General features: G+C 50.5%; 1 protein-coding gene across 1 annotated transcript in view; it reads left to right on the top strand.

Annotated features, from left to right (window-relative positions):
* Positions 1 to 9,487: 9,487 nt before the first annotated feature.
* LOC144675288 (uncharacterized) overlaps positions 9,488 to 26,603 on the top strand; it is a 30,965-nt gene continuing 13,849 nt past the window's right edge. Inside the window, exons 1-2 of the mRNA XM_078536149.1 lie at positions 9,488 to 9,656; positions 12,257 to 12,898. Coding sequence (XP_078392275.1) covers positions 9,607 to 9,656; positions 12,257 to 12,898 — 692 coding nt within the window. The 5' untranslated portion in view covers positions 9,488 to 9,606. The remainder of the gene's footprint in view (positions 9,657 to 12,256; positions 12,899 to 26,603) is intronic.

Here is a 26,603-nt window from a genome sequence, read left to right as displayed (position 1 = left end):
GAGGATGGCGCCAGATGGACGAGCCAACAGCGGACGTGTGAGGATGGGCAAGACAGATGGACGAGCCAACAGCAGACGTGTGAGGAAGGGGTGAGACAGACGGACGAGCCAACAACAGACGTGTGAGGATGGGGCCAGACGGACGAGCCAACAGCGGATGTGTGAGGATGGGGTGAGACAGACGAGCCAACATCAGATGTGTGAGATTGGGGTGAGACAGACGGACGAGCCAACAACAGACGTGTGAGCATGGGGCCAGACGGATGAGCCAACAGCGGACGTATGCAGATGGCGCCAGACGGATGAGCCAACAGCGGATGTGTGAGGATGGGGCGAGACAGACGGACGTGCCAACAGTGGACGTATGAGGATGGGGCCAGACGGACGAGCCAACAGCGGACGTGTGAGGATGGGGCGAGAGAGACAAGCCAAAAGTGGACATGTGATGATGGGGCCAGACGGTCGAGTCAACAGCGGACGTGTGAGGATGGTGCGAGACAGACGGATGAGCCAACAGAGGACGTGTGAGGATGGGGCCAGACAGATGGACGAGCCAACAGCGGATGTCTGAGGATGGCGCCAGACAGACGAGCCAACAGCAGACGTGTGAGGATGGGGCGAGACAGACAGACGAGCCAGCAGCAGACATGTGAGGATGGGGCGAGACAGACGGACGAGCCAACAGGGGACGTGTGAGGATGGAGCGAGACAGACGGACGAGCCAACAGCGGACGTGTGAGGATGGGGCGAGACAACGAGCCAACAGCGGATGTGTGAGGATGGAGCCAGACGGACGAGCCAACAGTGGACGTGTGAGGTTGGCACCAGACGGATGAGCCAACAGGGGACGTGTGAGGATGGGGCGAGACAACGAGCCAACAGTGGATGTGTGAGGATGGAGCCAGACGGACGAGCCAACAGCGGACGTGTGAGGATGGCACCAGACGGACGAGCCAACAGCGGACGTGTGAGGATGGGTCCAGACGGACTAGCCAACAGCGGACATGTGAGGATGGGGCCAGACGGACGAGTCAACAGCGGACGAGTGAGGATGGGGCGAGACAGACGGACGAGCCAACAGCAGTCGTGTGAGGATGGCGCCAGACGGACTAGCCAACAGCGGACGTGTGCGGATGTTCGAGACAGACAGATGAACCGACAGTGGACGTGTGAGGATGGGGCGTGACAGACGAGCTAGCAGCGGACGTGTGAGGATGGGACGAGACAGACGGACAAGCCAACAGGGGACTTGTGAGGATGGGGCCAGATGGATGTCCCAACAGCGGATGTGTGAGGATGGGGCGAGACAGAAGAGCCAACAGCGGACGTGTGCGGATGGGACCAGACGGACAAGCCAACAGCGGACGTGTGAGGATGGGGCCAGACAGACGAGCCAACAGTGGACGTGTGAGGATGGGGTGAGACAGACCAACCAACAGCGGATGTGTGAGGATGGGGCGAGACAGAGGAGCCAACAGCGAACGTGTGAGGTTGGGGCGAGACGGACGAGCCAACAGCGGACGTGTGAGGATGGGGCCAGACGGACGAGCCAACAGCGGACGTGTAAGGATGGGGTGAGATAGACGAGCCAACATCGGACGTGTGAGAATGGGGCGAGACAGACGAACGAGCCAACAGCAGACGTGTGATGATGGCGCCAGACGGACGAGCCAACAGCGGATGTGTGCAGATGGCGCCAGATGGACGAGCCAACAGCGGATGTGTGAGGATGGAGCCAGACGGAATCACGAGCCAACAACAGACGTGTGAGGATGGGGACAGACGGATGAGCCAACAGCGGATGTTTGCAGATGGCGCCAGATGGACGAGCCAACAGCGGATGTGTGAGGATGGGGCGAGACAGAGGAGCCAACAGCGGACGTGTGAGGATGGGGCGAGACAGACGGACGTGCCAACAGCGGACGTGTGAGGATGGAGCCAGACGGAATCACGAGCCAACAACAGACGTGTGAGGCTGGGGACAGACGGATGAGCCAACAGCGGATGTTTGCAGATGGCGCCAGATGGACGAGCCAACAGCGGATGTGTGAGGATGGGGCGAGACAGAGGAGCCAACAGCGGACGTGTGAGGATGGGGCGAGACAGAGGAGCCAACAGCAGACGTGTGAGGATGGGGCCAGATGGACGGACGAGCCAACAGCGGACGTGTGAGGATGGGGCGAGACAGAGGAGCCAACAGCAGACGTGTGAGGATGGGGCCAGATGGACGGACGAGCCAACAGCGGATGTGTGAGGATGGGGCCAGACAGACGAGCCAACAGCGGACGTGTGAGGATGGGGTGAGACAGACGGATGAGTCAATAGCGGATGTGTGAGGATGGGGCCAGACAGACGGACAAGCCAACAGCGGACATGTGAGGATGGTGCCAGACAGACGAGCCAACAGCAGACGTGTGAGGATGGGGTGAGACAGACGAGCCAACAGCAGACGTGTGAGGATGGGGTGAGACAGACGAGCGTGACGTACCATGACAGCAGATCTCCTGGTATGGGCAGCTATGAGCAGCAGCAGTGTTTGTTCTCCGAGGTCTCTTTGTTCCTTTCCCCCACCTAGACTTGCGTCGTCTAAGTAATGAGTGACCTCCCTTATTCTTGCTACCAGTGTTTTCTTAATTCTTTTCATGGGGTGTGGGTGTCGCTGGCCAGGTCAGCATTTGTTGCCCGTCCCTAACTGCCCCTTGAATTGAATGTCTCGCTCGGCCCTTTCAGCAGGGCAGTTAAGAGCCAAACACATGGCTGTGGGATCTGGAGTCACGTGTAGGGCCAGAGCGGGTAAGGACGGCAGATTTCCCTCCCTAAAGGGACATTAGTGACCCTGATGAGTCTTTACAACTCTCGATGATAGTTTTACTGTCCCTGTTACCCAGACTGGTTTTCAACTCCCGATTTTATTCATCGGATTTAAATCCCACCAGCTGCCGGGGATGGGGATTGAACCCGGGTCCCCAGAGCATTAACCTGGGCCTCTGGATTACTAGCCCAGTGACAGTAACGGTACACCACCATCTCCCCCTGCTGAAATTCATTTGCCATTATTTGGCCATTCCACACACAAACATATGAATTAAGAGCAGGAGTGGGCTATTCAGTCCCTCAATCCTGCTCTGCCATTCGATAAGATCGTGACTGATCTGATTGTGGTCTCAGCTCCGCTCTCCTCTCTGTCCCTCCATAACCCTTGCCTCCCCCTGTCGATCAGAAACCTGTCTAACTCAGCCTCGAATATATTCAACGCCCCGACCCCCATTGCTGTCTGTTGCGGGGGGTAGAGAATTCCACAGACTGACCACCCTCTGAGAGAAGAAATTCCTCCTCATCTCCGTCTTCAACAGGAGACCCCTCATTCTGAAACTGTGCCCCTTCCCCCTCGTTCTAGATACCCCCACGAAGGAGGGGAGGGGAACATCCTCTCAGCCTCCACCCTGTCGAGACCCCTCCCCCTCAGGATCTTATATGTTTCAATAAGATCACCTCTCATTCTTCTAAACTCCAATGGGTACAGGGCCTAACCTGCTCAACCTTTCCTCATCAGACAAATCCCCTTCATCCCGGGAATCAGCTGAGTGAACCTTCTCTGAGCAGCCTCCAATGTAAGTCTATCTTTTTTCAAATAAGGAGACCCAAACTGCACATTGGTCTCTCTAAGGCCCTGTACATCTGCAGAGAAACACCCTTACTTTTCTATTCCATTCCCCTTGTGATAAACAACACTCCATTTGCCTCCCTGTACCTACATACAAACTTTTAATGCTTCTGAAATTTTATAAATGTCTTCTTGCAACTTCGTCCATCCTCTTCAGCATTGACTGACCACCCTGCAAATTTAGAAATTCCAAGATTAACTTTTCCTTTCTTCCCAAACTGGGATCTAAATTGACAGAGTTGAACTCATTTCTTCCTATCTTGACTCTGTTTTCTCTCCCCTTGTCCAGTCACTTCCCATTTATGTTCGTGATTCTCCTGATGCCCTACGTCATTTCAACAATTTCCAGTTCCCTGGCTCTAACTGCCCCTCTTCACCATGGACGTCCAGTCCCTCTACACCTCCATCCCCCAGCGGGATGGTCTGAGGGCTCTCTGCTTCTTCCTCAGACAGAGGCCCGAACAATCCCCATCCACCACCGCTCTCCTCCGCCTGGCTGAACCTGTTCACCATGGACGTCAGGTCCCTCTACACCTCCATCCCCCACAGGGACGGTCTGAGGGCTCTCTGCTTCTTCCTCGAACAGAGGCCCGAACAATCCCCATCCACCACCGCTCTCCTCCGCCTGGCTGAACTTGTTCTCTCACTGAACAATTTCCCCTTTAACTTCTCACTTCCTCCAAATAAAAGGTGTGGCTATGGGCACCCGCATGGGCCCCAGTTATTCCTGTCTCTTTATGGGATATGTGGAACATTCCTTGTTCCAGTCCTACACAGGACCCCTGCCACAATTCTCTTTCTGGTAAACCATGACTGTATCGGTGCCATTTCCTGCTCTCATCTGGACCTGGAAAGATTAATCACTTTGCTTCCAGTTTCCACCCCTCTCTCAGCTTCACATGGTCCATCTCCCACATTCCCTTCCCTTCCTTGGCCCCTCCGTCTCCATTTCTGGTGATAGACTGTCAACTAATCCTCGTGACAAGCCAACCGACTCCCACAGCTCCTCGACTATAGTTTCGGGTAAGAGTCCAGATAGTATATTGCCTGTATCGACCTATACCGCTGTTCCTTCACTGTCGCTGGGTCAAAGTCCTGGAACTCCCTCCCTAACAGCGCCGTGGGTGTACCTACACCACACGGAAAAAATCCTGGAACTCCCTCCCTAACAGCGCCGTGGGTGTACCTACACCACACGGACAAAATCCTGGAACTCCCTCCCTAACAGCGCCGTGGGTGTACCTACACCACACGGACAAAATCCTGGAACTCCCTCCCTAACAGCGCCGTGGGTGTACCTACACCACACGGACAAAATCCTGGAACTCCCTCCCTAACAGCGCCGTGGGTGTACCTACACCACACGGACAAAATCCTGGAACTCCCTCCCTAACAGCGCCGTGGGTGTACCTACACCACATGGACAAAATCCCGGAACTCCCTCCCTAACAGCGCCGTGGGTGTACCTACACCACACGGACAAAATCCTGGAACTCCCTCCCTAAAAGCGCCGTGGGTGTACCTACACCACAGGGACTGCAGCGGTTCAAGAAGGCAGCTCACCACCACCTTCTCAAGGGGCAATTAAGGACGGGCAAGAAAAAGCACTGGACACCCACGTCCCATGAAAGAATGAAAAGGCATCGGACTCGAGGCATTAACTCTGCTTCTCCCTCCCCAGTCGCTGCTCGGGCTGCTGAGTTTACCCAGCACTTGCTGTTCCTTAATTCAGATCGGCAGTGTTTCTGTGTATATTGAGAAGTTGACATCCTTTTCTCTGTGAGGTGGCTTCAGTGTCGGCCAAGACATGAAGTGCTTTGCATTGACTTTCAGCGAATGGCCGAGGTGAGCATCAAATGCCTGTTGCTGGGAAGCTGTAGGAGGGAAGGGTTTAATGGCGGCCGGCCCTCCCCAGAGTGCCTTGCGACTGGGAAAAGGGTCTATCTGGGGAGCGGGGGGAGGTGGGAGGGAGGAGAGAGAGGGGGTGTGGCCGGGCGGGAGCCCCGCCCACCGCCACGACTGCGGTGCATTGTGGGTCGGGGCAACAAAGAGAGGATCAGGAAGTGGAGAGGGAGCAGGAAGTGAAGCTGGAGGTTCCCAATTTCCTGGGCCATACACAGAAGGAGCACTTCCATTGGTGGAAATAAACTGCAAAATGAGTTAAACTGCCCTGCAGCACTGACCCTCTGACAGTGCAGCACTCCCTCAGGACTGACCCTCTGACAGTGCAGCACTCCCTCAGGACTGACCCTCTGACAGTGCGGCACTCCCTCAGTACTGACCCTCTGATAGTACAGCACTCCCTCAGTACTGACCCTCTGACAGTGCGGCACTCCCTCAGTACTGACCTTCTGACAGTACAGCACTCCCTCAGTATTGACCCTCTGACAGTGCAGCACTCCCTCAGTACTGACCCTCTGACAGTGCAGCACTCCCTCAGTACTGACCCTCTGACAGTGCAGCACTCCCTCAGTACTGACCCTCCGACAGTGCAGCACTCCCTCAGTACTGACCCTCCGACAGTGCAGCACTCCCTCAGTACTGACCCTCCGACAGTGCAGCACTCCCTCAGTACTGACCCTCTGACCGTGCAGCGCTCCCTCAGTACTGACCCTCTGACAGTGCAGCACTCCCTCAGTACTGACCCTCTGACAGTGCAGCACTCCCTCAGTACTGACCCTCCGACAGTGCAGCACTCCTCGGTGCCAGTACTGAGGGAGTGCTGCACTGTCGGAGGGAGATGTATATACTCTAGGACTTGAGCTCCATAATCCAGACTGACACTCCCCACCGGTGCCAGTACTGAGGGAGTGCTGCACTGTCGGAGTTGTTCCATCAGCCAGTAACAGCAACAGGGAGCAACAGAATGAACGAACTGGTCCTTTCAGCCCTTGAAAATTTGTCAGCACGTTTTTCGATAAATTATCCGTGTCTGAAACTCAAAAGAGTCCGTTCCATGCAAAGCACTTCCGAGATGAATGAGGAGCATTTCCATTGTTCCTGAGTATAAGTGCAAGCCTGCCGTTTAGGCGCTCCCTTTCCCTTCTCTCTCCAGCCGCTGTGTGACAATACTGATCTGCAGTATACTTAAGGCTGGGTTTGACAGAGCTTTGGTCTCTCAGTGAATGAAGGGATACTGGGAGTTGGCAGGAAAGCCAAGTTGAAGCCCAAGATCAGATATGAACTTATTGAATGTGTGAACAGGCTCGATGGGCCGAATATCCTATTCCTGCTCCTATTTCTCGTGTTCTTATGTATCGGAGTATCGTAACATTTTTACAGTACAGAAAAGGCCATTCTGCCCGATAACTCCATGCTGGTGTTTCTGCTCCACACAAGCCACCTCCCGCCCCCTCGTCACCTCTTCCCCCTCACCATATCCTCCTGTTCTCCCTGTTTTCGTTGGAGAAGAGAAGGTCGAGATGAGATTTGATAGATGTGTTCTGGACAGAGCAGGCAAAGAGGAACTGTTCCCATTGGCGGAAGGATAGGGAACCAGAGATGACACAGATTTAAGGGGATTGGGAAAAGAAGCAATGGTGACATGAGGAGAAACTTTTTCACTTAGTGAGTGGTTAGGATCTGGAACGCACTGTCTGAGAGTGTGGGGGAGACAGGGTCAATCGAGTGGTTAGGATCTGGAACGCACTGTCTGAGAGTGTGGGGGAGACAGGGTCAATCGAGTGGTTAGGATCTGGAACGCACTGTCTGAGAGTGTGGGGGAGACAGGGTCAATCGAGTGGTTAGGATCTGGAACGCACTGTCTGAGAGTGTGGGGGAGACAGGGTCAATCGAGTGGTTAGGGTCTGGAACGCACTGTCTGAGAGTGTGGGGGAGACAGGGTCAATCGAGTGGTTAGGATCTGGAACGCACTGTTGAGAGTGTGGGGGAGACAGGGTCAATCGAGTGGTTAGGATCTGGAACGCACTGTCTGAGAGTGTGGGGGAGACAGGGTCAATCGAGTGGTTAGGATCTGGAACGCACTGTCTGAGAGGGTGGGGGAGACAGGGTCAATCGAGTGGTTAGGATCTGGAACGCACTGTCTGAGAGTGTGGGGGAGACAGGGTCAATCGAGTGGTTAGGATCTGGAACGCACTGTCTGAGAGTGTGGGGGAGAGAGGGTCAATCGAGGCGTACAAGATTGGAATTGGATTACGCTGTGAAAGGGCTGAGTGTGCAGGATTGCAGGGAGAGAGCAGGGGAGTGGAATTGGTGCATTGCTCATTTGGAGAGCCAGCACAGGCCCGAGGGGCTGAATGGCCTCCTTCAGTGCTGTAACTATTCCATGATTCTGTTTGTGCCTCTCCCTCATGTCCACTGACTTCCTGTTAAAGGAAACCCAGTGCCTTTCACCATCTCAGGGTGTCTCAGAATTGCTCTGCAGACAAGGGAGTCTTTAGGGAAGCCTGGTCTCTATTCCCATGCAGGCACCTGGCTGGTGGTTGTGGCTGGGAGCCTACCTGAACACAGCAAGCTCCTGTGTATGTGTGTGTGTGTGTGCATGTGTGTGCGTGCATGCATCCGCGCGTGTGTGTAGTCATGCCAGGCAAGCGAATGGAGGTGGCTGTTGGGCTGTTGTAAGAAATAGAAGTGGAGGAGGCTATTCAGTCTCTCAGGCCACTGAATGCTGATCTGTAACCTAACTCCACTCTCACTTTGACCCACATCCTCTTAAAAACAATCTGCAATGCCAGTCTTGAATATATTAGTCACAATCTAGGTGAGCATTTATTGCCCATCCCTAATTGCCCCTTGAGAAGGTGGTGGTGAGCTGCCTTCTTGAACCGCTGCAGTCCCTGTGGTGTAGGTGCACCCACGGCGCTGTTAGGGAGGGAGTTCCAGGATTTTGTCCGTGTGGTGTAGGTACACCCACGGCGCTGTTAGGGAGGGAGTTCCAGGATTTTGTCCGTGTGGTGTAGGTACACCCACGGCGCTGTTAGGGAGGGAGTTCCAGGATTTTGTCCGTGTGGTGTAGGTACACCCACGGCGCTGTTAGGGAGGGAGTTCCAGGATTTTGACCCAGTGACAGTGAAGGAACGGCCGATATATTTCCAAGTCGGGACGACGAGTGGCTCGGAGACGGTATCCCCACGTGGTTTTTTTTTATTCTTTCACGGGATGTGTGGGCATCGCTGGCCAGGCCAGCATTTAGTCGCCCCTCCCTAATTGTCCCTTGAACCGAGCGGCTCACTCGGCCATTTTAGAGGGGGCAGTCGTTGAGCGTGTGGGTCTGGGGCTCACATCTCAGCCACAGCAAGTGAGCACCTCAGTGATGGGGTTTGAAGACAAGGCCATAATTGGCTGGGTTAACTTTGTAGACTTTCAATTCCGGTTTTTATGAACTGAATTTAAATTCCACCAGCTGCCGGGGGGGAGGGTGTTGGGGGGGTGGATTTGAACCCCACGTTCCTCCCCCCCTCCCCCCTGGAGGATTAGCCCAGGCCTCTGCATTGTTAGCTCTGTGACATTGCCAGCAGACCCCCACCTCCCCCACCCCCCCGAACATTGCAGCAAAGGTACCGTCCGCCCTGTACTCCAAGGCCCCACCCCCGCCCACTTTGCGGGCTGAGAGCCGCCGGGGAGGCTTTGGAGGGCGGGGGGTGACGGCTGGGCGGGGGAGCCATGGAGGTGCCCCTTACCCAGCCTGCCCCGCGCCCGGGAAAGCGCCCCGGGCGGGCAGCGGGCGGGGCGGCCGGGCGCATGCGCGGCGCCGGGGGCCGGAGGCCCCGCCCCCCTGCCTCCGGCCGCGCTGCACCCTGGGAAGGAGCTGCGCCAGGGTCCCCGGGAGCAGGAGAGAAAATGCCAAGAATGTAGGGGCGGCCGCCTCCTTCCCCCCCCGACCCCACACCCTCCCCACAGCCTGATATCCAGCCCGGCCCTGCTGCCCAGGCCCAACACACCACAGCCTTGCACACGCCGGAGATTGCAGCACAAGGACACCGATGCATCGAGTGGAGCTGGAGGGCTGGGCCTGGGAGGCCCCCCCCAGAATGTGAGTAATAGAAACAGAGGAGGGGGCAGACAGAGGGGGTAAATCCTGGTGGGGAGGGGGGAAACTAAAGTTCTCCACCACCCACCCCTCTGCATTCATCAGATTGCAAACCCCAGGGTTAGTATTAATTACATTGCACACCCTCCAACCCCCTCCCCAGAATGTGAGTAATAGATACAGAGGAGGGGGCAGACAGAGGGGGTAAATCCTAGTGTGGGGAGGGGGGGAAACTGAAGTTCTTCACCACCCACCCCCCCCCTCCACCCAGAGTCTGCATTCATCAGATTGCAAACCCCAGGGTTAGTATTAATTACATTGCACACCCTCCAACCCCCCAGAATGTGAGTAATAGAAAAGAAGAGGGGGTAAATCCTGAGGAGCAGGGGGAAACCAAAATTCTTAACTGCCACCCACCCCCTGTCTCCATCCAGAGTTTGCATTCATCAGATTGCAAATCCCAGGGTTAGTATTGATCAGATTGCACCCCCCTTCCCCTCACAGGATTAGTACTTATTATATCGCAAACGCTTAGGGTTAGTATTGATCAGATTGCACCCACCGCAGCACCCCCACCCCCCCACCCCCCGGTTAGTATTGATTAGATTACAAATTCCCAGCTCACGGTTAGTATTTATTAGATTGCACCCCCACCCCAGGGTTAGTGTTTATTGGATGGCAAACCCCAGGCTTAGTATTTATTGCACACCCCCCCCACGGTTAGTATTTATTGCACCTCCCCCCCCCAGGGTTAGTATTTCGTGCACACCCCTCTCAGGGTTAGTATTTATTGCACACCCCTCTCAGGGTTAGTATTTATTGCACACCCCTCTCAGGGTTAGTATTTATTGCACACCCCTCTCAGGGTTAGTATTTATTGCACACCCCTCTCAGGGTTAGTATTTATTGCACACCCCTCTCAGGGTTAGTATTTATTGCACACCCCTCTCAGGGTTAGTATTTATTGCACACCCCTCTCAGGGTTAGTATTTATTGCACACCCCTCTCAGGGTTAGTATTTATTGCACACCCCTCTCAGGGTTAGTATTTATTGCACACCCCTCTCAGGGTTAGTATTTATTGCACACCCCTCTCAGGGTTAGTATTTATTAGATTGCAAACCCCCAGGGTTAGTATTTATTAGATTGCAAACCCCCAGGGTTAGTATTTATTAGTTTGCAAACGCCCAAGGTTAGTATTTATTAGATTGCAAACCCCCAAGGTTAGTATTTATTGCACACCCCCACAGGGTTAGTATTTATTAGATTGCAAACCCCCAGGGTTAGTATTTATTAGATTGCAAACCCCCAGAGTTAGTATTTATTAGATTGCAAACCTCCAGGCTTAGTATTTATTAGTTTGCAAATGCCCAAGGTTAGTATTTATTAGTTTGCACCCTCCCCCTAGGGGTTAGTATCTATTACTTTGCACCCCCACCCTCCTCTACCCTACCCTGGGTTAGGATATATCAGGTTGCACCCCTCCCCTCAGAGTCAGGATTTAAAGGGACCATGTCCCCAGAGCCAGTATTTAAAGCGACTGCGTCCCCTAGAGTTGGTATTTAAAGGGACAGTGACCCCTGGAGTCAGCATTTAAAGGGACTGCAGCTTGGTGTCAGTATTTAAAGGGACAGCAGACTCGAGTTAGTATTTAAAGGTACCGCAACCAAGTGTCGGCATTTAAAGGGACCGCGGCCCCCACAGTCGGCATATAAAGGGACTGCGGATCCTGCAGTCGGTACTTAAAGGGACCACTGTTCCCGGTGTCGGTACTTAAAGGCCGTGGCCCCCAGAGTCGGTACTTCAAGGGACCGTGGCTCTCGCAGTCAGTACTTCAGTACTTAAAGGGACTGTGCCCCCCCCCCCTGTAGTCGATACTTAAAGGGACCGCGGCCCCCCCGATGTTGGTACTTAAAGGGGCCGCGCTCCCCCCCTCCAATTCGGTACTTAAAGGGTCCGCGGCCCCTGTAGTCAGTACTTAAAGGAGCCGTGGCCCCCTCAATTGGCACTTAAAAGGACCGTGCGCTGGAGTCAGTATTTACAATGATTGGCTCCAGATTTGGTAGTGAAAGGAGCCATCGGTTAAAGCGGCAGCCCCCAGGGCCTGTCTATTCTGTTCACTTCACCTACAGGCCTCCGTATTAACACCTGCCTGAGCTGTGTTTCCTCGGGCAGTGAGGTAAACCCTTCTGGGTGGGATGTGGCCGCAGTCACTGAGGGATGGGAGAGTTGAAATTATGGAGACTCTGTCCACAATCTTCATGTCAGAGTTCGATTTGGGTGGGGGGTGGTGGGGATGTGGTGCCAGGGGACTGGAGGATTGCAACTACCTTGCTGAGGGATAGAGCTAGAAGTACACATTGGCAGCCGAATGTCAGCGGTGGAGACCCTAATCTGAGACACGGTTATAGCTGCAGGAGGAGGCCATTCAGCCCATCGTGGCTGAACGAGCAACCCAGTTAATCCCAGGCTCGAGGGGCTGAATGGGCCTCCTCCTGTTCCTGTGTAACAGGCTCGAGGAGAGGGGGGGGTTTTGTTGAATGGGTTTCTTTTTTGTGTCCTGAGACCAGGATCTCTTCATCTATTTTCTCTTTAATTTGGCAGTAAAGAAGAGGAGACTGAGAACGAGGCATCAGCCCAGGAGCCCCGCGAGGCTGCCATTTTTGCCCAGGAAGAGGAGGAGGAGGGGGAGCACAGCCCTGGCGTTCTGCCCCCAGGGATCCCCGTGGAGGAGGGGCTGGGGTTGCCCATGGACCTCGGGCAGCAGGAGGACTTGGTGCCGGAGGTGAAGCCCCTGGTGTGTACCGTGTGCCACCGAGCCTTTGGCAGTGCCCAGGAACTGGAGGGCCACGTGCGAGAGAGCCACGAGCCCTCGAGCCCTCCGAGGGACGGCCCAGCCCCCTCCTTCCAGTGCCCTCTGTGCCAGCGCACCTTCCTGACTGCCACCGAGCTGAGGGCGCACCGCCGCTCGCACACCAAGGACCGGCTCTTCCAGTGTTCCGTCTGCAAGGAGGCTTTCAGCCAGGCGGGCGACTTCTTCAACCACCAGTGCCTCCTCGGCCAGGACAAGCCCTGCCAGTGCAGCGTCTGCCACAAGACTTTCCAGCGCCTCTCCTCCTTCCTGGTGCACCAGTGCTCCCGCCCCCTCCAGAAACCCTTCAAGTGCGACATCTGCGGCAAGGGGTTCGCCCAGTCCTCGAAGCTGTCCGATCACCAGCGGACGCACACCGGAGAGAGGCCTTTCAGGTGAGGCAGGGCACGGCCACCGGGGTCGGGTTGGGGCGAGGCAAGGCGGTTAGAGGTTTGTGGGGGGGTGCCGGTGTTTTCTCTGGGCTTGGACACAAGCCCAGGACCGCGAGGAGGTGTTAGTGCGGTAGGTGAGCCAAACCGGCAAATGGATTTCAGCGTGAGCACCCGCTTTGGAGAGGGCACAGCAGAGTCACACTGGGTACACCAGCAGCGAAACCTGCTACTTTGGCCCATCAGCTCTGTGCCGGCCTCTGCCCTCCGCTCGAGCTGGGGCCCAGATAGTTTAGAGAATTAGAAAATATTAAATCGAGACAGGTAAGGCCACAGTGCGACGCCGTGATTAGGATGAAGAAAGCAGAGTGTGACAGTTTTAATGCTAATAACGTATCAGGAAGAAAGGCCCTGTGGACAGAAGAATCAGGAGCAGGAGGAGGCCATTCGGCCCCTCTAGCCCTGCTCCGCCATTCAATAAGATCGTGGCTGGTCTGATTGTCACCTCAACCCCACATTCCCGCCTCCCTCCCCCCCGATAACCTTTCACCCCCTTGTTAATCCAGAATCTATCTCACTCGGCCGTAAAAATATTCAAAGGCTCTGCTTCCACAGCCTGTTGAGGGAGAGAGTTCCAAAGACTCACCACCCTCTGCGAGAAAATATTTTCCCATATATCTGTCCTAAATGGGCGACCCCTTATTTTTAAACAGTGACCCCCCCCCCGTTCAAGATTCTCCCGCAAGAGGAAACATCCTCTCCACATCCACCCTGTCCAAGACCCCTCAGGATCTTAAAGGTTTCAATCAAGTCGCCTCTCTCACTCTTCTAAACTCCAGCGGGTACGAGCCTAACCTGTCCAACCTTCCCTCATAAAACAGGCCGCCCATTCCTGGTATTAGTCTGGTAAACCTTCTCTGAACTGCTTCTAACACATTTACATCCATCCTTAAGTAAGGAGACCAACACTGTACACAATACCCCAGATGTGGTCTCACCAATTCCCTGTACAACTAAAGCACAACCTCCCTATGTCTGTATTCACCTCCCCCTCGCAATGAATGATGAGGTTCAATTAGGTTTCCTAATTACTTGTTGGTCTTAGCAGATTTTAAAAAAAGTATTCAAGGTGCTCTATCTGAATGCACAAAGGATTCATGATGAGCCAGGCAGATTAATGGCACAAAGAGAGAGAGGTAGTAGGGTTCAATCTCCATAGCCATGGTTACGAGGCGGCCGGGAGCTGAATATTTTGAGATACTTGACGTGTCAAAGTGACAGGCAGAATGGAAAAGGAGTGTTGTGTGGTGGGGGTGGCTGGTGGTGTGTTGGGGTCAGGGTGGTGCAGGGAGATGGGGTTGCCTGACAGTAAAGGGCATTAGTGAACAAGGATCTTGGCTCAGAAGAACAGGAAGTAAAATCAGGTAAGCTGGAGAGCAAAGGGTAGAAAAGGCTGGTGGCTTTTGGTTATAGACCGCCCCCACCCCCCCCTAACAGTAGCTGTCATGTTGGACAGAGCATTCAGCAAGAAATTAGTGGAGTTTGTAACAAAGACATTGCCAGGGGCATGGGGAGCTTTCATTTTCATACTCGCTGCAGAGATATAACCTGGCAGAGATCGTCTGGTGGACCAGCTCATCGAGTGCACTGGCAACAGTGCGTCAGGGAAACAGCTTAGCTTGTGCACTGAGGCAGGGTTAGTTTGTAATCTGAGCCTCTGGGGAAGAGCGATCACAATACAGTGGAATTGAAATGTGAGTTCAAGAGTGATGTAGTTAAGTCCAAAATAGAGTATTAAACTTTGATAAAGCTAATGACACCGGCATGATGGGTGAATTCACTAAGATTGGGAAATTAAATGGAAAATTACGATGATCGATAAGCAACGATGAACATTGAGAGTTCTAAAACATTTCTTTCAGTGAGCGTACGTTGCATTGAGAAATAAAAACTCTGCAGGAAAGAGCTCTGTCAGTGGCTGACTAAAGAGGTCAAGATGGAGAAGAGAAATGTATAATATTGTCAAGAAGAGTAGTAAGGCTGAGGGTAGAGAGAGAAGCCAGCAAAGGATGACCAAAAGTGATAAAGAGAGAGAAAATAGAATGAGATGAAACTGTCAAGAAGTATGTAAATGTTTCTATAGGTAAGTTTGTTTTTATTCTTTCACGGGACGCGGGCATCGCTGGGTAGGCTAGCATTTATTGCCTATCCCTAATTGCCCTTGAGGAGGTGGTGGTGAGCTGCCGCCTTGAACCGCTGCAGTCCTTGTGGTGTAGGTACACCCACGGCACTGTTAGGGAGGGAGTACCAGGATTTTGACCCAGCAACAATGAAGGAACGGCCGATATATTTCCAAGTCAGGATAGTGTGGGGTTTGGAGGGGAACTTCCAGCTGGTGGTGTTCCCATGCGTCTGCTGCCCTTGTCCTTCTAGATGGTAGTGGTAGTGGGTTTAGAAGGTGCTGTGGAAGGAGCCTTGGTGAATTCCTGCAGTGCATCTTGTAGATGGTACACACACTGCTGCCACTGTGCGTCGGTGGTGGAGGGAGTGAATGTTTGTGGATGGGGTGCCCATCAAGCGGGGCTGCTTTGTCCTGGACGGTGTCGAGCTTCTTGAGTGTTGTTGGAGTTGAACTCATCCAGGCAAGTGGAGAGTATTCCATCACACTCCTTTGTAGATGGCGGACAGGCTTTGGGGAGTCAGGAGGTGAGTTACTCACCGCAGGATTCCCAGCCTCTGACCTGCTCTTGTAGCCACGGTATTTATATGGCTGGTCAGTTCAGTTTCTGGTCAATGGTAACCCCCAGGATGTAGATAGTGGAGGATTCAGCGATGGCCATGTCATTGAATTAGGATAAAGAAGAAAAAGTGTGCACATGACAGATGCCAGATAGAAAATACAGTTTGACAACCAGGCATAATGTAGAAAGTTCAGAGGGGAGGTGAAAAAGCAAATAAGAGAAGCAAAGAGGGAGTATGAAAAGAGACTGGCAGTTAACATATAAAGGAATCCCAAAGTCTTGTATGGACATATAAATAGTAAAAGGGTGGTTAAAGGAGGAGTAGGACTGATTCTATCTTAACAGAGGAAGACACAAAAACCTCCTAATCATAGCAGAGAACCAAGGGGCTAGTGTGAGAATGAGGAACTGAAAGAAATTAGTGTGAGTAAAAAAAGTACCACTGGAGAAATTAATGTTACTGAAAGTAGATAAATCCCCTGGACCTGATGCTCTACACCCCAGAGTGTTGAAAGAGGTGGCTGCAGAGATTGTAGACGCATTGATGGTCATCTTTGAAAATTCTGTAGACTCTGGAATGCTTCCTGCAGATTGGAAGGTGGGAAATGTAATCCCGCCCTTTAAGAAAGGTAGGGGAGGGAAAATGGGGAGTTACAGACCTGTTAGTCTGACACCCAGTAGTGGGGAAAATGTTAGACTATATAATCAAGGATGTGATAACAGGACACTTAGAAAATAATGATAGGATTAGGCAGAGTCAAACTTGAGTTTATGAAAGGGAAATCATGTTTAACAAACCTGTTGGAGTTTGAGGATGTAACTAGCAGGATAGATAAGGGGGAGCCAGTAGATGTGGTATATTTAGATTTTCAGAAAGCTTTCGATAAGGTCCCACACAGGACGTTACTCAGCAAAATTAGAGCAGGTGGGATTGGGGGAATATACCGGCATGGATTGAGGATTGGGTAATGAACAGGGAACAGAGAGTAGGGATAATCGGGTCAATCTCAGGTTGGCCAGGCTGTGACTAGTGGGGTTACCATCAGGATCAGTGCTTTAGGCCCCAGCTATTCACAATCTATATCAACGATTTGGATGTGGGCACCAGATGTAATATTTCCAAGTTTGCTGATGACAGCAAAACTAGGTGGGAATGTGAGTTGTGAGGAGGATGCAAAGAGGCGTCAAGGGGATTTAGACAGACTAAGTGAGTCGGCAAGAGCATGGCAGATGGAATATAATGTGGAAAAATGTGAAGTTATCCACTTTGGTAGGAAAAACAGAAAGGCAACGTATTTCTTAAACGGAGGGAGGTCGGGAAGTGTTGATGTCCAAAGGAACCTGGGTGTCCTTGTTCAGGAGTCACTGAAAGCTAAATCAATCAGGAAGGCAAATGGTATGTTGGTCTTCATCACGAGGAGATTTGAGTGCAGGAGTAAAGATGCCTAACTGCAGCTGTACAGGGCCATGGTGAGACCTCACCTAAAGTATTGTGCACAGTTTTGGTTTCCTTACCTAAGGAAGTATATACTGGCCATAGAGACTGTGCAGTGAAGGTTCACCAGACTGATTTGTGGGATGGTGGGGTGTCGTATGAGGAGAGATTGAGCAGACTGTATTCTCTAGCATTTAGAGGAATGAGAGGCTAACTCATTGAGACATAACAAAATTCTTACAGGGCTCAGCGTGAAGGGCACAGAAGGCATAAAATTCTTGAACTGTTCTCAAGAGAACCTTTTTTAGCCAACACATAACAAGTCCAACAAGAGGGGGCACAATTCTAGATTTAGTCTTAGGAAATGAAGCTGGGCAAGTGGATGAAGTAGCAGTGGGAGGCCATTTTGGAGATAGTGACCATAATACAGCTAATAGTGACCATATTGTTAGGTGTTTATCCCCCAGATAGTCAGCGGGAAATTGAGGAGCAAATATGTGCACATTTTGCGGAGGTGTGTAAAAACAATAACAATAGGGTGATTATATTAGGTGATTTCAACTTTCCCAACATTAATTGGGATAGACAGAGTGTTAAGGGGTTGGATGGAGTGGATTTCTTGAAATGTGTACAGGAGAACTTTTTAGGTCAATATGTAGAGGGTCCAACAAGGGACGGCGCAGTGCTGGACCTAATTCTGGGCAATGAAGCCGGACAGGTGGCTGAGGTGGTGGTGGGGGAGCATTTTAGCAATAGTGACCACAACATGGTACAATTTAAGCTTGTTACGGACAAAGAAATAGACAAGTTGCAAAAAAATGTTTTGGATTGTGGGAGAGCAGCTTTTAGTAAAATAAGGCAAGATCTGTCCAAGGTAGACTGGGAACAGCTACTTGTGGGGAAATCTACAGAGGAGCAGTGGGGGGGCGTTCAAAAAGGAAATGGGGAGGGTACAGGCACAACATGTTCCCTCTAGGATGATAGGAAGGAGTAACAAGCCCAGAGAACCATGAATGACCAGAGATATTCAGGTTACGATGAGAAGGAAAAGAGAGGCTTTTAGCAGATACAAGGGAAGCAAATCAGCGGAGGCATTAGTGGAGTACAGACAGTGCAGGGTGGAGCTTAAGAAAGCAATTAGGAAAGTAAAGAGGGGATATGAGAAAGCTCTGGATGGTAAAAGTAGGGAAAATCCCAAGATATTTTGTAAGTATATCAATGGGAAGAGGATAACCAGGGAAAGAGTAGGGCCCATTAGGGACCAAGGGGACAATCTATGGGTGGAGCCAGAGGACATCGGTAGAGTGTTGAACAAATATTTCACATTCACCTTCACCCAAGAGAATGAGGATGAAGGTATCGAACTCGGGGAGAGAGACTGCGAGGTTCTTGAGCAAATTGATACAGGGAGTGACAAGGTATTAGAGGTGTTGGCAGGCTTAAAAGTGGACAAATCTCCAGGTCTGGATGATTTGTGTCCCAGACTGCTGAGGGAGGCAAGGGAGGAGATCGCAGGGGCTCTGACCCAAATTTTTAATTCCTCTCTGGCCATGGGGGAGGTGCCAGAGGACTGGAGAACAGCTAATGTGGTTCCGCTATTTAAGAAGGGTTGTAGAGATAAGCCAGGGAACTACAGGCCAGTGAGTCTCATCTCAGTGCTCAGGAAACTATTGGAGAAAATTCTGAAGGAGAGTATCTATCTCCACTTGGAGAGGCAAGGTTTGATCAGGGATAGTCAGCATGACTTTGTCAGAGGGAGGTCATGCCTAACAAATTGGATTGAATTTTTTGAGGAGGCGACCAGGTGTGTAGATGAGGGTAGTGTAGTTGATGGAGTTTATATGGATTTCAGCAAAGCCTTTGACAAGGTCCCACATGGGAGACTTATAAAGGAGGCAAATGCACATGCGATACAGGGTAATTTGATAAGGTGAATTCACAACTGGCTTAGTTGTAAGAGGCAGAGGGTGATAACAGAAGGATGTTTTAGTGACTGGAAGCCAGTGTCCAGTGGCGTACCACAGGGATCTGTGCTGGGGCCTCTATTATTTGTCATTTATATAAACGACATAGATGACTATGTGGGGAGTAGGATTAGTAAATTTGCGGATGACACAAAGATTGGCTGGGTGGTTAACAGTGAGGTTGAGTGTCTTGGGCTACAGGAAGATATGGACGGGATGGTCAAATGGGCAGATAAGTGGCAGATGGAATTTAACCCTGAAAAGTGTGAGGTGATACACTTTGGAAGGAGTAATTTGACAAGGAAGTATTCAATGAACGGCATGGCACTAGGAAGTTCTGAGGAACAAAGGGACCTTAGCGCGTGTGTCCATAGATCTCTGAAGACGGAGGGGCATGTTAGTGGGGTGGTGAAAAAGGCATATGGGACACTTGCCTTTATCAATCGAGGCATAGATAAATCTGCACCAAATTTGAAAAAAAAACACTGCAAGCTAATTAATAAATTAATTATCTAAGTCGAGATGGCTGGGCAGGTGATGTGCTGTAGCTGTGCTGGGACAAATAACATAGGTAAGGCTAGGAAAGAGGACCTGTTTGGGGATTATCAGAAACTAGGAACTAAAAGAACAGGACCTCAAGGGTTATAATCTCCGGATTACTACCTGAGCCACGTGCAAATTGGCATAGGGACGCGAGAATAAGGGAAGTAAACACGTGGCTAAAGGAGTGGTGCGGGAAAGAGGGGTTCTATTTCGTGGGGCACTGGCATCAGTATTGGAACAGGAGGGATCTGTACCGTTGGGATGGTCTCCACCTGAACTGATCTGGGACCAATGTTCTAGCGAAAAGGGTAAATAGGGTGGTCAACAGGACTTTAAACTAGAAAGTGGGGTGGGGGGGTGGGGGAGGGAAGGGTAAAACTCTAAGAAGTATGACTAATGGGAAACAAAGCAGCAGGTTAGTGTGTGGGGGGTGGATTCAACTTCATGGAAAATTATGAAAAAACTGAAAAGAAAGGAGAGCCCAGGTGAGGCTATTAAAGTCTCCAGAACACAAAATAGGACAGAGTGTTTGGAAAGGGCTAGGAATCTAACTTCAATCACATCAGATAAAGGGACGACAATGAGAAAGGGGACGGGAAATACAGGACTGAAGGTGTTGTATCTGAATGCACGCAGTATACCGAATAAGGTAAATGAGCTTGTGGCGCAGAATGTAATTGGCAGGTATGTTGTGGTAGGCATTACGGAGACATGGCTGCAAGGGGATCAGAACTGGGAGCTAAATACCCAAGGATATACACCCTATTGAAAAGATAGGCAGGTTGGCAGAGGGGGTGGGGTTGCTTTGTTAGTAAGAAATGAAATTAAATCGATAGCAAGAAATGACATAGGGTCAGATGATGTAGAATCTGTGTGGGTAGAGTTGAGGAACCGCAAAGGTAAAAAAAACATAATGGGAGTTATGTACAGGCGTCCGAACAGTAGTCAGGATGTGGGGCACAAGATACATCAGGAGATAGAAAAGGTGTGTAAGAAAGGCAAGGTTACAGTGATCATGGGGGATTTCAATATGCAGGTAGAATGGGAAAAACAGGTTGGTAGTGGATCCCAAGAAAAGGAATTTGTGGAATGTCTACGAGATGGCCTTTTGGAGCAGCTTGTGGTGGAGCCCACTAGGGAACAGGCAATTCTAGATTTAGTGATGTGTAATGAGGCAGATTTGATAAGGGAGGTTAAGGTGAAGGAACCCTTAGGAGGAAGTGACCATAATATGATGGAATTTACCCTGCAATTTGAAAGGAAAAAGCTGGGATCAGATGTAACGGTATTACAGTTGAATAAAGGCAACTACAGAGGCATGAGGGAGGAGCTGGCCAGAATTGACTGGGAGATGAGCCTAGCAGGAAAGACAGTGGAACAGCAATGGCAGGAGTTTCTGGGAGTAATTTGGGAGACGCAGCAAAAATTCATCCCTAGGAAGAAGAAGCATACTAAAGGGAGGACGAGGCAACCATGGCTGACAAGGGAAGTCAGGGACAGCATAAAAGCTAAAGAGAAAGCATACAATGCGGCAAAGAGCAGTGGGAAACCAGGGGATTGGGAAGCCTACAAAGGCCAACAGAAGACAACTAAAAAAGAAATAAGGAGGGAGAAGATTAAATATGAGGGTAAACTAGCCAATAATATAAAAGAAGATTGCAAGAGCTTTTTTAGATATATAAAGGGTAAGAGAGAGGCAAAAGTGGACATTGGGCCGCTGGAAAATGACGCTGGAGAAGTAGTAGTGGGGAACAAAGAAATGGCGGAGGAACTGAATGGGTACTTTGCATCAGTCTTCACGGTGGAAGACACGAGTAACATCCCCAAAGTTCAAGAGAATCGGGGGGCAGAGGTGAGTTTGGTGGCCATTACCAAGGAGAAGGTGCTAGGAAAACTGAAAGATCTGAAGGTGGATAAATCACCTGGACCAGATGGATGACACCCCAGAGTTCTGAAGGAGATAGCTGAAGAGATAGTGGAGGCATTAGTGGTGATCTTTCAGGAATCACTGGAGTCAGGGAGGGTCCCAGAGGACTGGAAAATCGCTAATGTAACCCCCCTGTTTAAGAAGGGATTGAGGCAAAAGATGGGAAATTACAGGCCGATTAGCCTGACCTCGGACGTTGGTAAGATTTTAGAGTCCATTATTAAGGATGAGATTTCAGAATACTTGGGAGTGCATGGTAAAATCGGGCAAAGTCAGCATGGTTTCATCAAGGGTAGGTCATGCCTGACAAATCTGTTCGAATTCTTTGAGGAGGTAACGAGTAGGTTGGACAAAGGAGAGCCAATGGATGTTATCTACTTGGACTTCCAGAAGGCCTTTGACAAGGTGCCGCACAGGAGGCTGCTCAGTAAGATAAGAGCCCATGGTGTTAGAGGCAAGGTACTAGCATAGATAGAAGATTGGCTGTCTGGCAGGAGGCAGAGAGTGGGGATAAGGGGGTCCGTCTCAGGATGGCGGCCAGTGACTAGTGGAGTTCCGCAGGGGTCAGTGTTGGGACCACAACTTTTCACTTTATACATTAATGATCTAGATGAAGGAACTGAGGGCATCCTGGCTAAGTTTGCAGATGATACAAAGATAGGTGGAGGGACAGGTAATATTGAGGAGGCGGGGAGGCTGCAGAAGGATTTGGACATGTTAGGAGAATGGGTAAAGAAGTGGCAGATGGAATACAACGTGGGGAAGTGTGAGATCATGCACTTTGGTAGGAAGAATAGAGGCATAGACTATTTTCTAAAAGGGGAGAGAATTGAGAAATCTGGAGTGCAAAGGGACTTGGGAGTCCTAGTCCAGGATTCTCTTAAGGTTAACTTGCAGGTTGAATCGGTAGTTAGGAAAGCAAATGCAATGTTGGCATTTATTTTGAGAGGACTAGAATATAAAAGCAGGGATGTGCTGCTGAGGCTTTATAAGGCTCTGGTCAGACCACATTTAGAATATTGTGAGCAATTTTGGGCCCCGTATCTCAGGAAGGATGTGCTGGCCCTGGAGAGGGTCCAGAGGAGGTTCACGAGAACGATCCCAGGAATGAAAGGCTTAACATATGAGGAACGTTTGAGGACTCTGGGTCTATACTCAATGGAGTTTAGAAGGATGAGGGGGGATCTAATTGAAACTTACAGAATACTGAAAGGCCTGGATAGAGTGGACGTGGGGAAGATGTTTCCATTAGTAGGAGAGACTAGGACCCGAGGGCACAGCCTCAGAGTAAAGGGAAGACCTTTTAGAACAGAGATGAGGAGAAACTTCTTTAGCCAGAGAGTGGTGAATCTATGGAATTCATTGCCAAAGAAGGCTGTGGAGGCCAGGTCATTGAGTGTATTTAAGACCGAGATAGATAGGTTCTTGATAGGTAAAGGGATCAAAGGTTACGGGGAGAAGGCGGGAGAATGGGGTTGAGAAACTTATCAGCCATGATTGAATGGTGGAGCAGACTCGATGGGCCGATTGGCCTAATTTCTGCTCCTATGTCTTATGGTCTTATTACAAAAGTAGGGAGGTCATGTTGGAGATGTATAGAACCTTGGTGAGGCCACAGCTGGAGTACTGTGTGCAGTTCTGGTCGCCACATTATAGGAAGGATGTGATGGCACTGAAGGGGGTGCAGAGGAGATTCACCAGGATGTTGCCTGGGATGAAACATTTAAGTTATGAAGAGAGGTTTGGATAGACTTGGGTTGTTTTTGTTGGAGCAGAGAAGACTGAGGGGCGACCTGATCGAGGTGTACAAGATTATGAGGGGCATGGACAGGGTGGATAGGGAGCAGCTGTTCCCCTTAGTTGAAGGGTCAGTCACAAGGGGGCATAAGTTCAAGGTGAGGGGCAGGAGGTTTAGGGGGGGATGTGAGGAAAACCTTTTTAACCCAGAGGGTGGTGAGGGTCTGGAATGCGCTGCCTGGGAGGGTGGTGGAGGCGGGTTAGACTCACATCCTTTAAAAAGTACCTGGATGAGCACTTGGCACGTCATAAAATTCAAGGCTATGGGCCAAGTGCTGGTCAATGGGATTAGGTAGGTAGGTCAGGTGTTTCTCACGCGTCGGTGCAGACTCGATGGGCTGAAGGGCCTCTTCTGCACTGTGTGATTCTGTGATAATACCGTTCGATTTAGCATCATTATGGAAAAGGACAAAGTTGAACAGGAGTAAAAGTTCTAAATTGGTGGAAGACAAATTTTCCAAAGCTGAGAGATGAGCTGTCGAGAGTGGACTGGATACATCTATAAGAAGGAAAAACTGGGTCAAATCAGTGAGAGGCCTTCAAAAGCGAGAGTCTGCATGCCAAGTGTGGACATGCCCCCACAAAGAAAAAGGGCGGCACTGCCAAATCTGCAGCCCCCTGGTTATCCAGAAGCATACAGGCCAAGATAAAGCCGAAAAAGAAAGCTGATGACAGGTCACAAAAAGCTCCATACTGTCGAAAGCCTAGAGGGGTATAGAAAATACAGGGGTGAAGTATAAATGGAAATTATGTAAGCAAACAGAGGATATGAAAAAATATTGGCAGGCAAAATCAAAGAAAGCCTTAAGATATTTTACCAGTACATTAAGAGCAAGAGTATAACTGAGGAAAGGATAGGGTCTATCAGAGATGTACAAGGAAACTTCTGGGTTGATGAGAAGACGTGGGCAGGGTTCCCAATGAGTACTTTGTCCCAAGGCGATTTAGAGAGGCTTCAGGGCGACTTAGACAAGTTGAATGAGTGGGCAAATACATGGCAGATGCAGTATAACGTGGATAAGTGTGAAGGTATCCACTTTGGTAGGAAAAACAGGATGGCAGAGTATTATTTAAAAGGTGATAGATTGGGAAATGTTGATGTACAAAGGGACCTGGGTGTCCTTGTACACCAGTCACTGAAAGCAGGTGTGTAGGTGCAGCAAGCAGTTAGGAAGGCAAATGGTATGTTGGCTTTCATTGTGAGAGGACTTGAGTACAGGAGCAAAGATGTCTTACTGCAGCTGTACAGGGCCTCGGTGAGACCACACCTGGAGTATTGTGTGCAGTTTTGGTCTCCTTACCTAAGAAAGGATAGACTTGACATAGAGGGAGCGCAGCGAAGGTTCACCAGACTGAGTCCTGGGATGGAGGGATTGTCGAGTGAGGAGAGATTGGGCTGACTAGGCCCTGTATTCACTGGAGTTTAGAAGAATGAGGGGATCTCATTGAAAAGTATAAAATTCTGATAGGGATGGACAGACTGGACGCAGGGATGATGTTTCCTCTGGCTGGGCGGGGGGTCTGGAACAAGGGGTCACAGTCTGAGGATACGGGGAAGACCATTTAGGACTGAGATGAGGAGAAAATTCTTCACTCAGAGGGTGGTGAACCTGTGGAATTCTCTACCACAGAGGCTGTGGAGGCCAAGTCACTGAATATGTATTTAAGAAGGAAGCAGATGGATTTCTGGACTCTAAAGGCGACAAGGGGTATGGGGAGAGCGCGAGAGTACGGCCTTGAGAGAGAGGATCAGCCGTGATCATGTTGAACAGCGGAGCAGGCCTGAAGGGTCGAATGGCCTACTCCTGCTCCTAGTTTTAATGTTTCTATGTCTTCACTAAAGAGAGGGATGAAGCAGACATTCTAGTTAAACAGGAGGAGTGTCATATCATAATACAGTAAAACAATCAAGTCACAGGGAGTACAACTGCATTAAGTTTCAAGGGAGTAAGGCAAGGCTGGATGGCCTCTACTTTAATGCCAAGAGTATTACAGGTAAAATGGATGAGTTGAGGGTGTGGGTTGACATGTGGAATTGTGATATAGTCGCCATCACTGAGACGTGGTTGAGGGAGGGGCAGGATCGGCAGCTCAACATTCCGGGATATAGAATCTTCAGGAGAGACAGGGGAGGGGGTAAAAGAGGAGGAGGCGTTGCATTATTAGTTAAGGAGAGATGATATCTTGGAGGGGGCATCGAATGAAGCTTTGTGGGTAGAGCTTAGGAATAAAAAACGGGCAGCCACATTGTTAGGTGTTTATTATAGACCCCCAGATAGTCAGCGGGAAATTGAGGCGATTTCAACTTTCCCAACATTAATTGGGATAGACAGAGTGTTAAGGGGTTGGATGGAGTGGATTTCTTGAAATGTGTCCAGGAGAACTTTTTAGGTCAATATGTAGAGGGTCCAACAAGGGACGGTGCAGTGCTGGACCTAATTCTGGGGAATGAAGCTGGACAGGTGGCTGAGGTGGTGGTGGGGGACCATTTTAGCAATAGTGACCACAACATGGTACAATTTAAGCTTGTTACGGACAAAGAAATCGACAATTTGCAAAAAAATGTTTTGGATTGGGGGAGAGTGGATTTTAGTAAAATAAGGCAGGATCTGGCCAAGGTAGACTGGGAACAGCTACTTGTGGGGAAATCCACAGAAGAGCAGTAGGGGGCGTTCAAAAAGGAAATGGGGAGGGTACAGGCACAACATGTTCCTTCTAGGGTGATAGGAAGGAGTAACAAGCCCAGAGAACCATGGATGACCAGAGATATTCAGGATATGGTGAGAAGGAAAAGGGAGGCTTTTAGCAGGTACAAGGGAAGCAAATCAGCGGAGGCATTAGTGGAGTACAGACAGTGCAGGGTGGAGCTTAAGAAAGCAATTAGGAGAGCAAAAAGGGGATATGAGAAAGCTCTGGCTGGTAAATGTAGGGATATCCCAAGATATTCTATAAGTATATCAATGGGAAGAGGATAACCAGGGAAAGAGTAGGGCCCATTAGGGACCAAGGGGACAATCTATGGGTGGAGCCAGAGGACATCGGTAGAGTGTTGAACGAATACTTCACATCCGTCTTCACCCAAGAGAATGAGGATGAAGGTATCGAACTCGGGGAGAGAGACTGCGAGGTTCTTAAGCAAATTGATATAGGGAGTGACAAGGTATTGGAGGTGTTGGCAGGGTTAAAAGTGGACAAATCTCCAGGTCCGGATGATTTGTGTCCCAGACTGCTGAGGGAGGCAAGGGAGGAGATCGCAGGGGCTCTGACCCAAATATTTAATTCCTCTCTGGCCACGGGGGAGGTG

Source organism: Cetorhinus maximus, unplaced genomic scaffold, assembly GCF_964194155.1.
Source record: "Cetorhinus maximus unplaced genomic scaffold, sCetMax3.hap1.1 HAP1_SCAFFOLD_933, whole genome shotgun sequence".
Lineage (NCBI taxonomy): Eukaryota > Metazoa > Chordata > Chondrichthyes > Lamniformes > Cetorhinidae > Cetorhinus > Cetorhinus maximus.
Note: the sequence above shows the minus strand (reverse complement) of the source record. Positions and strands in the feature narration are given on the sequence as shown.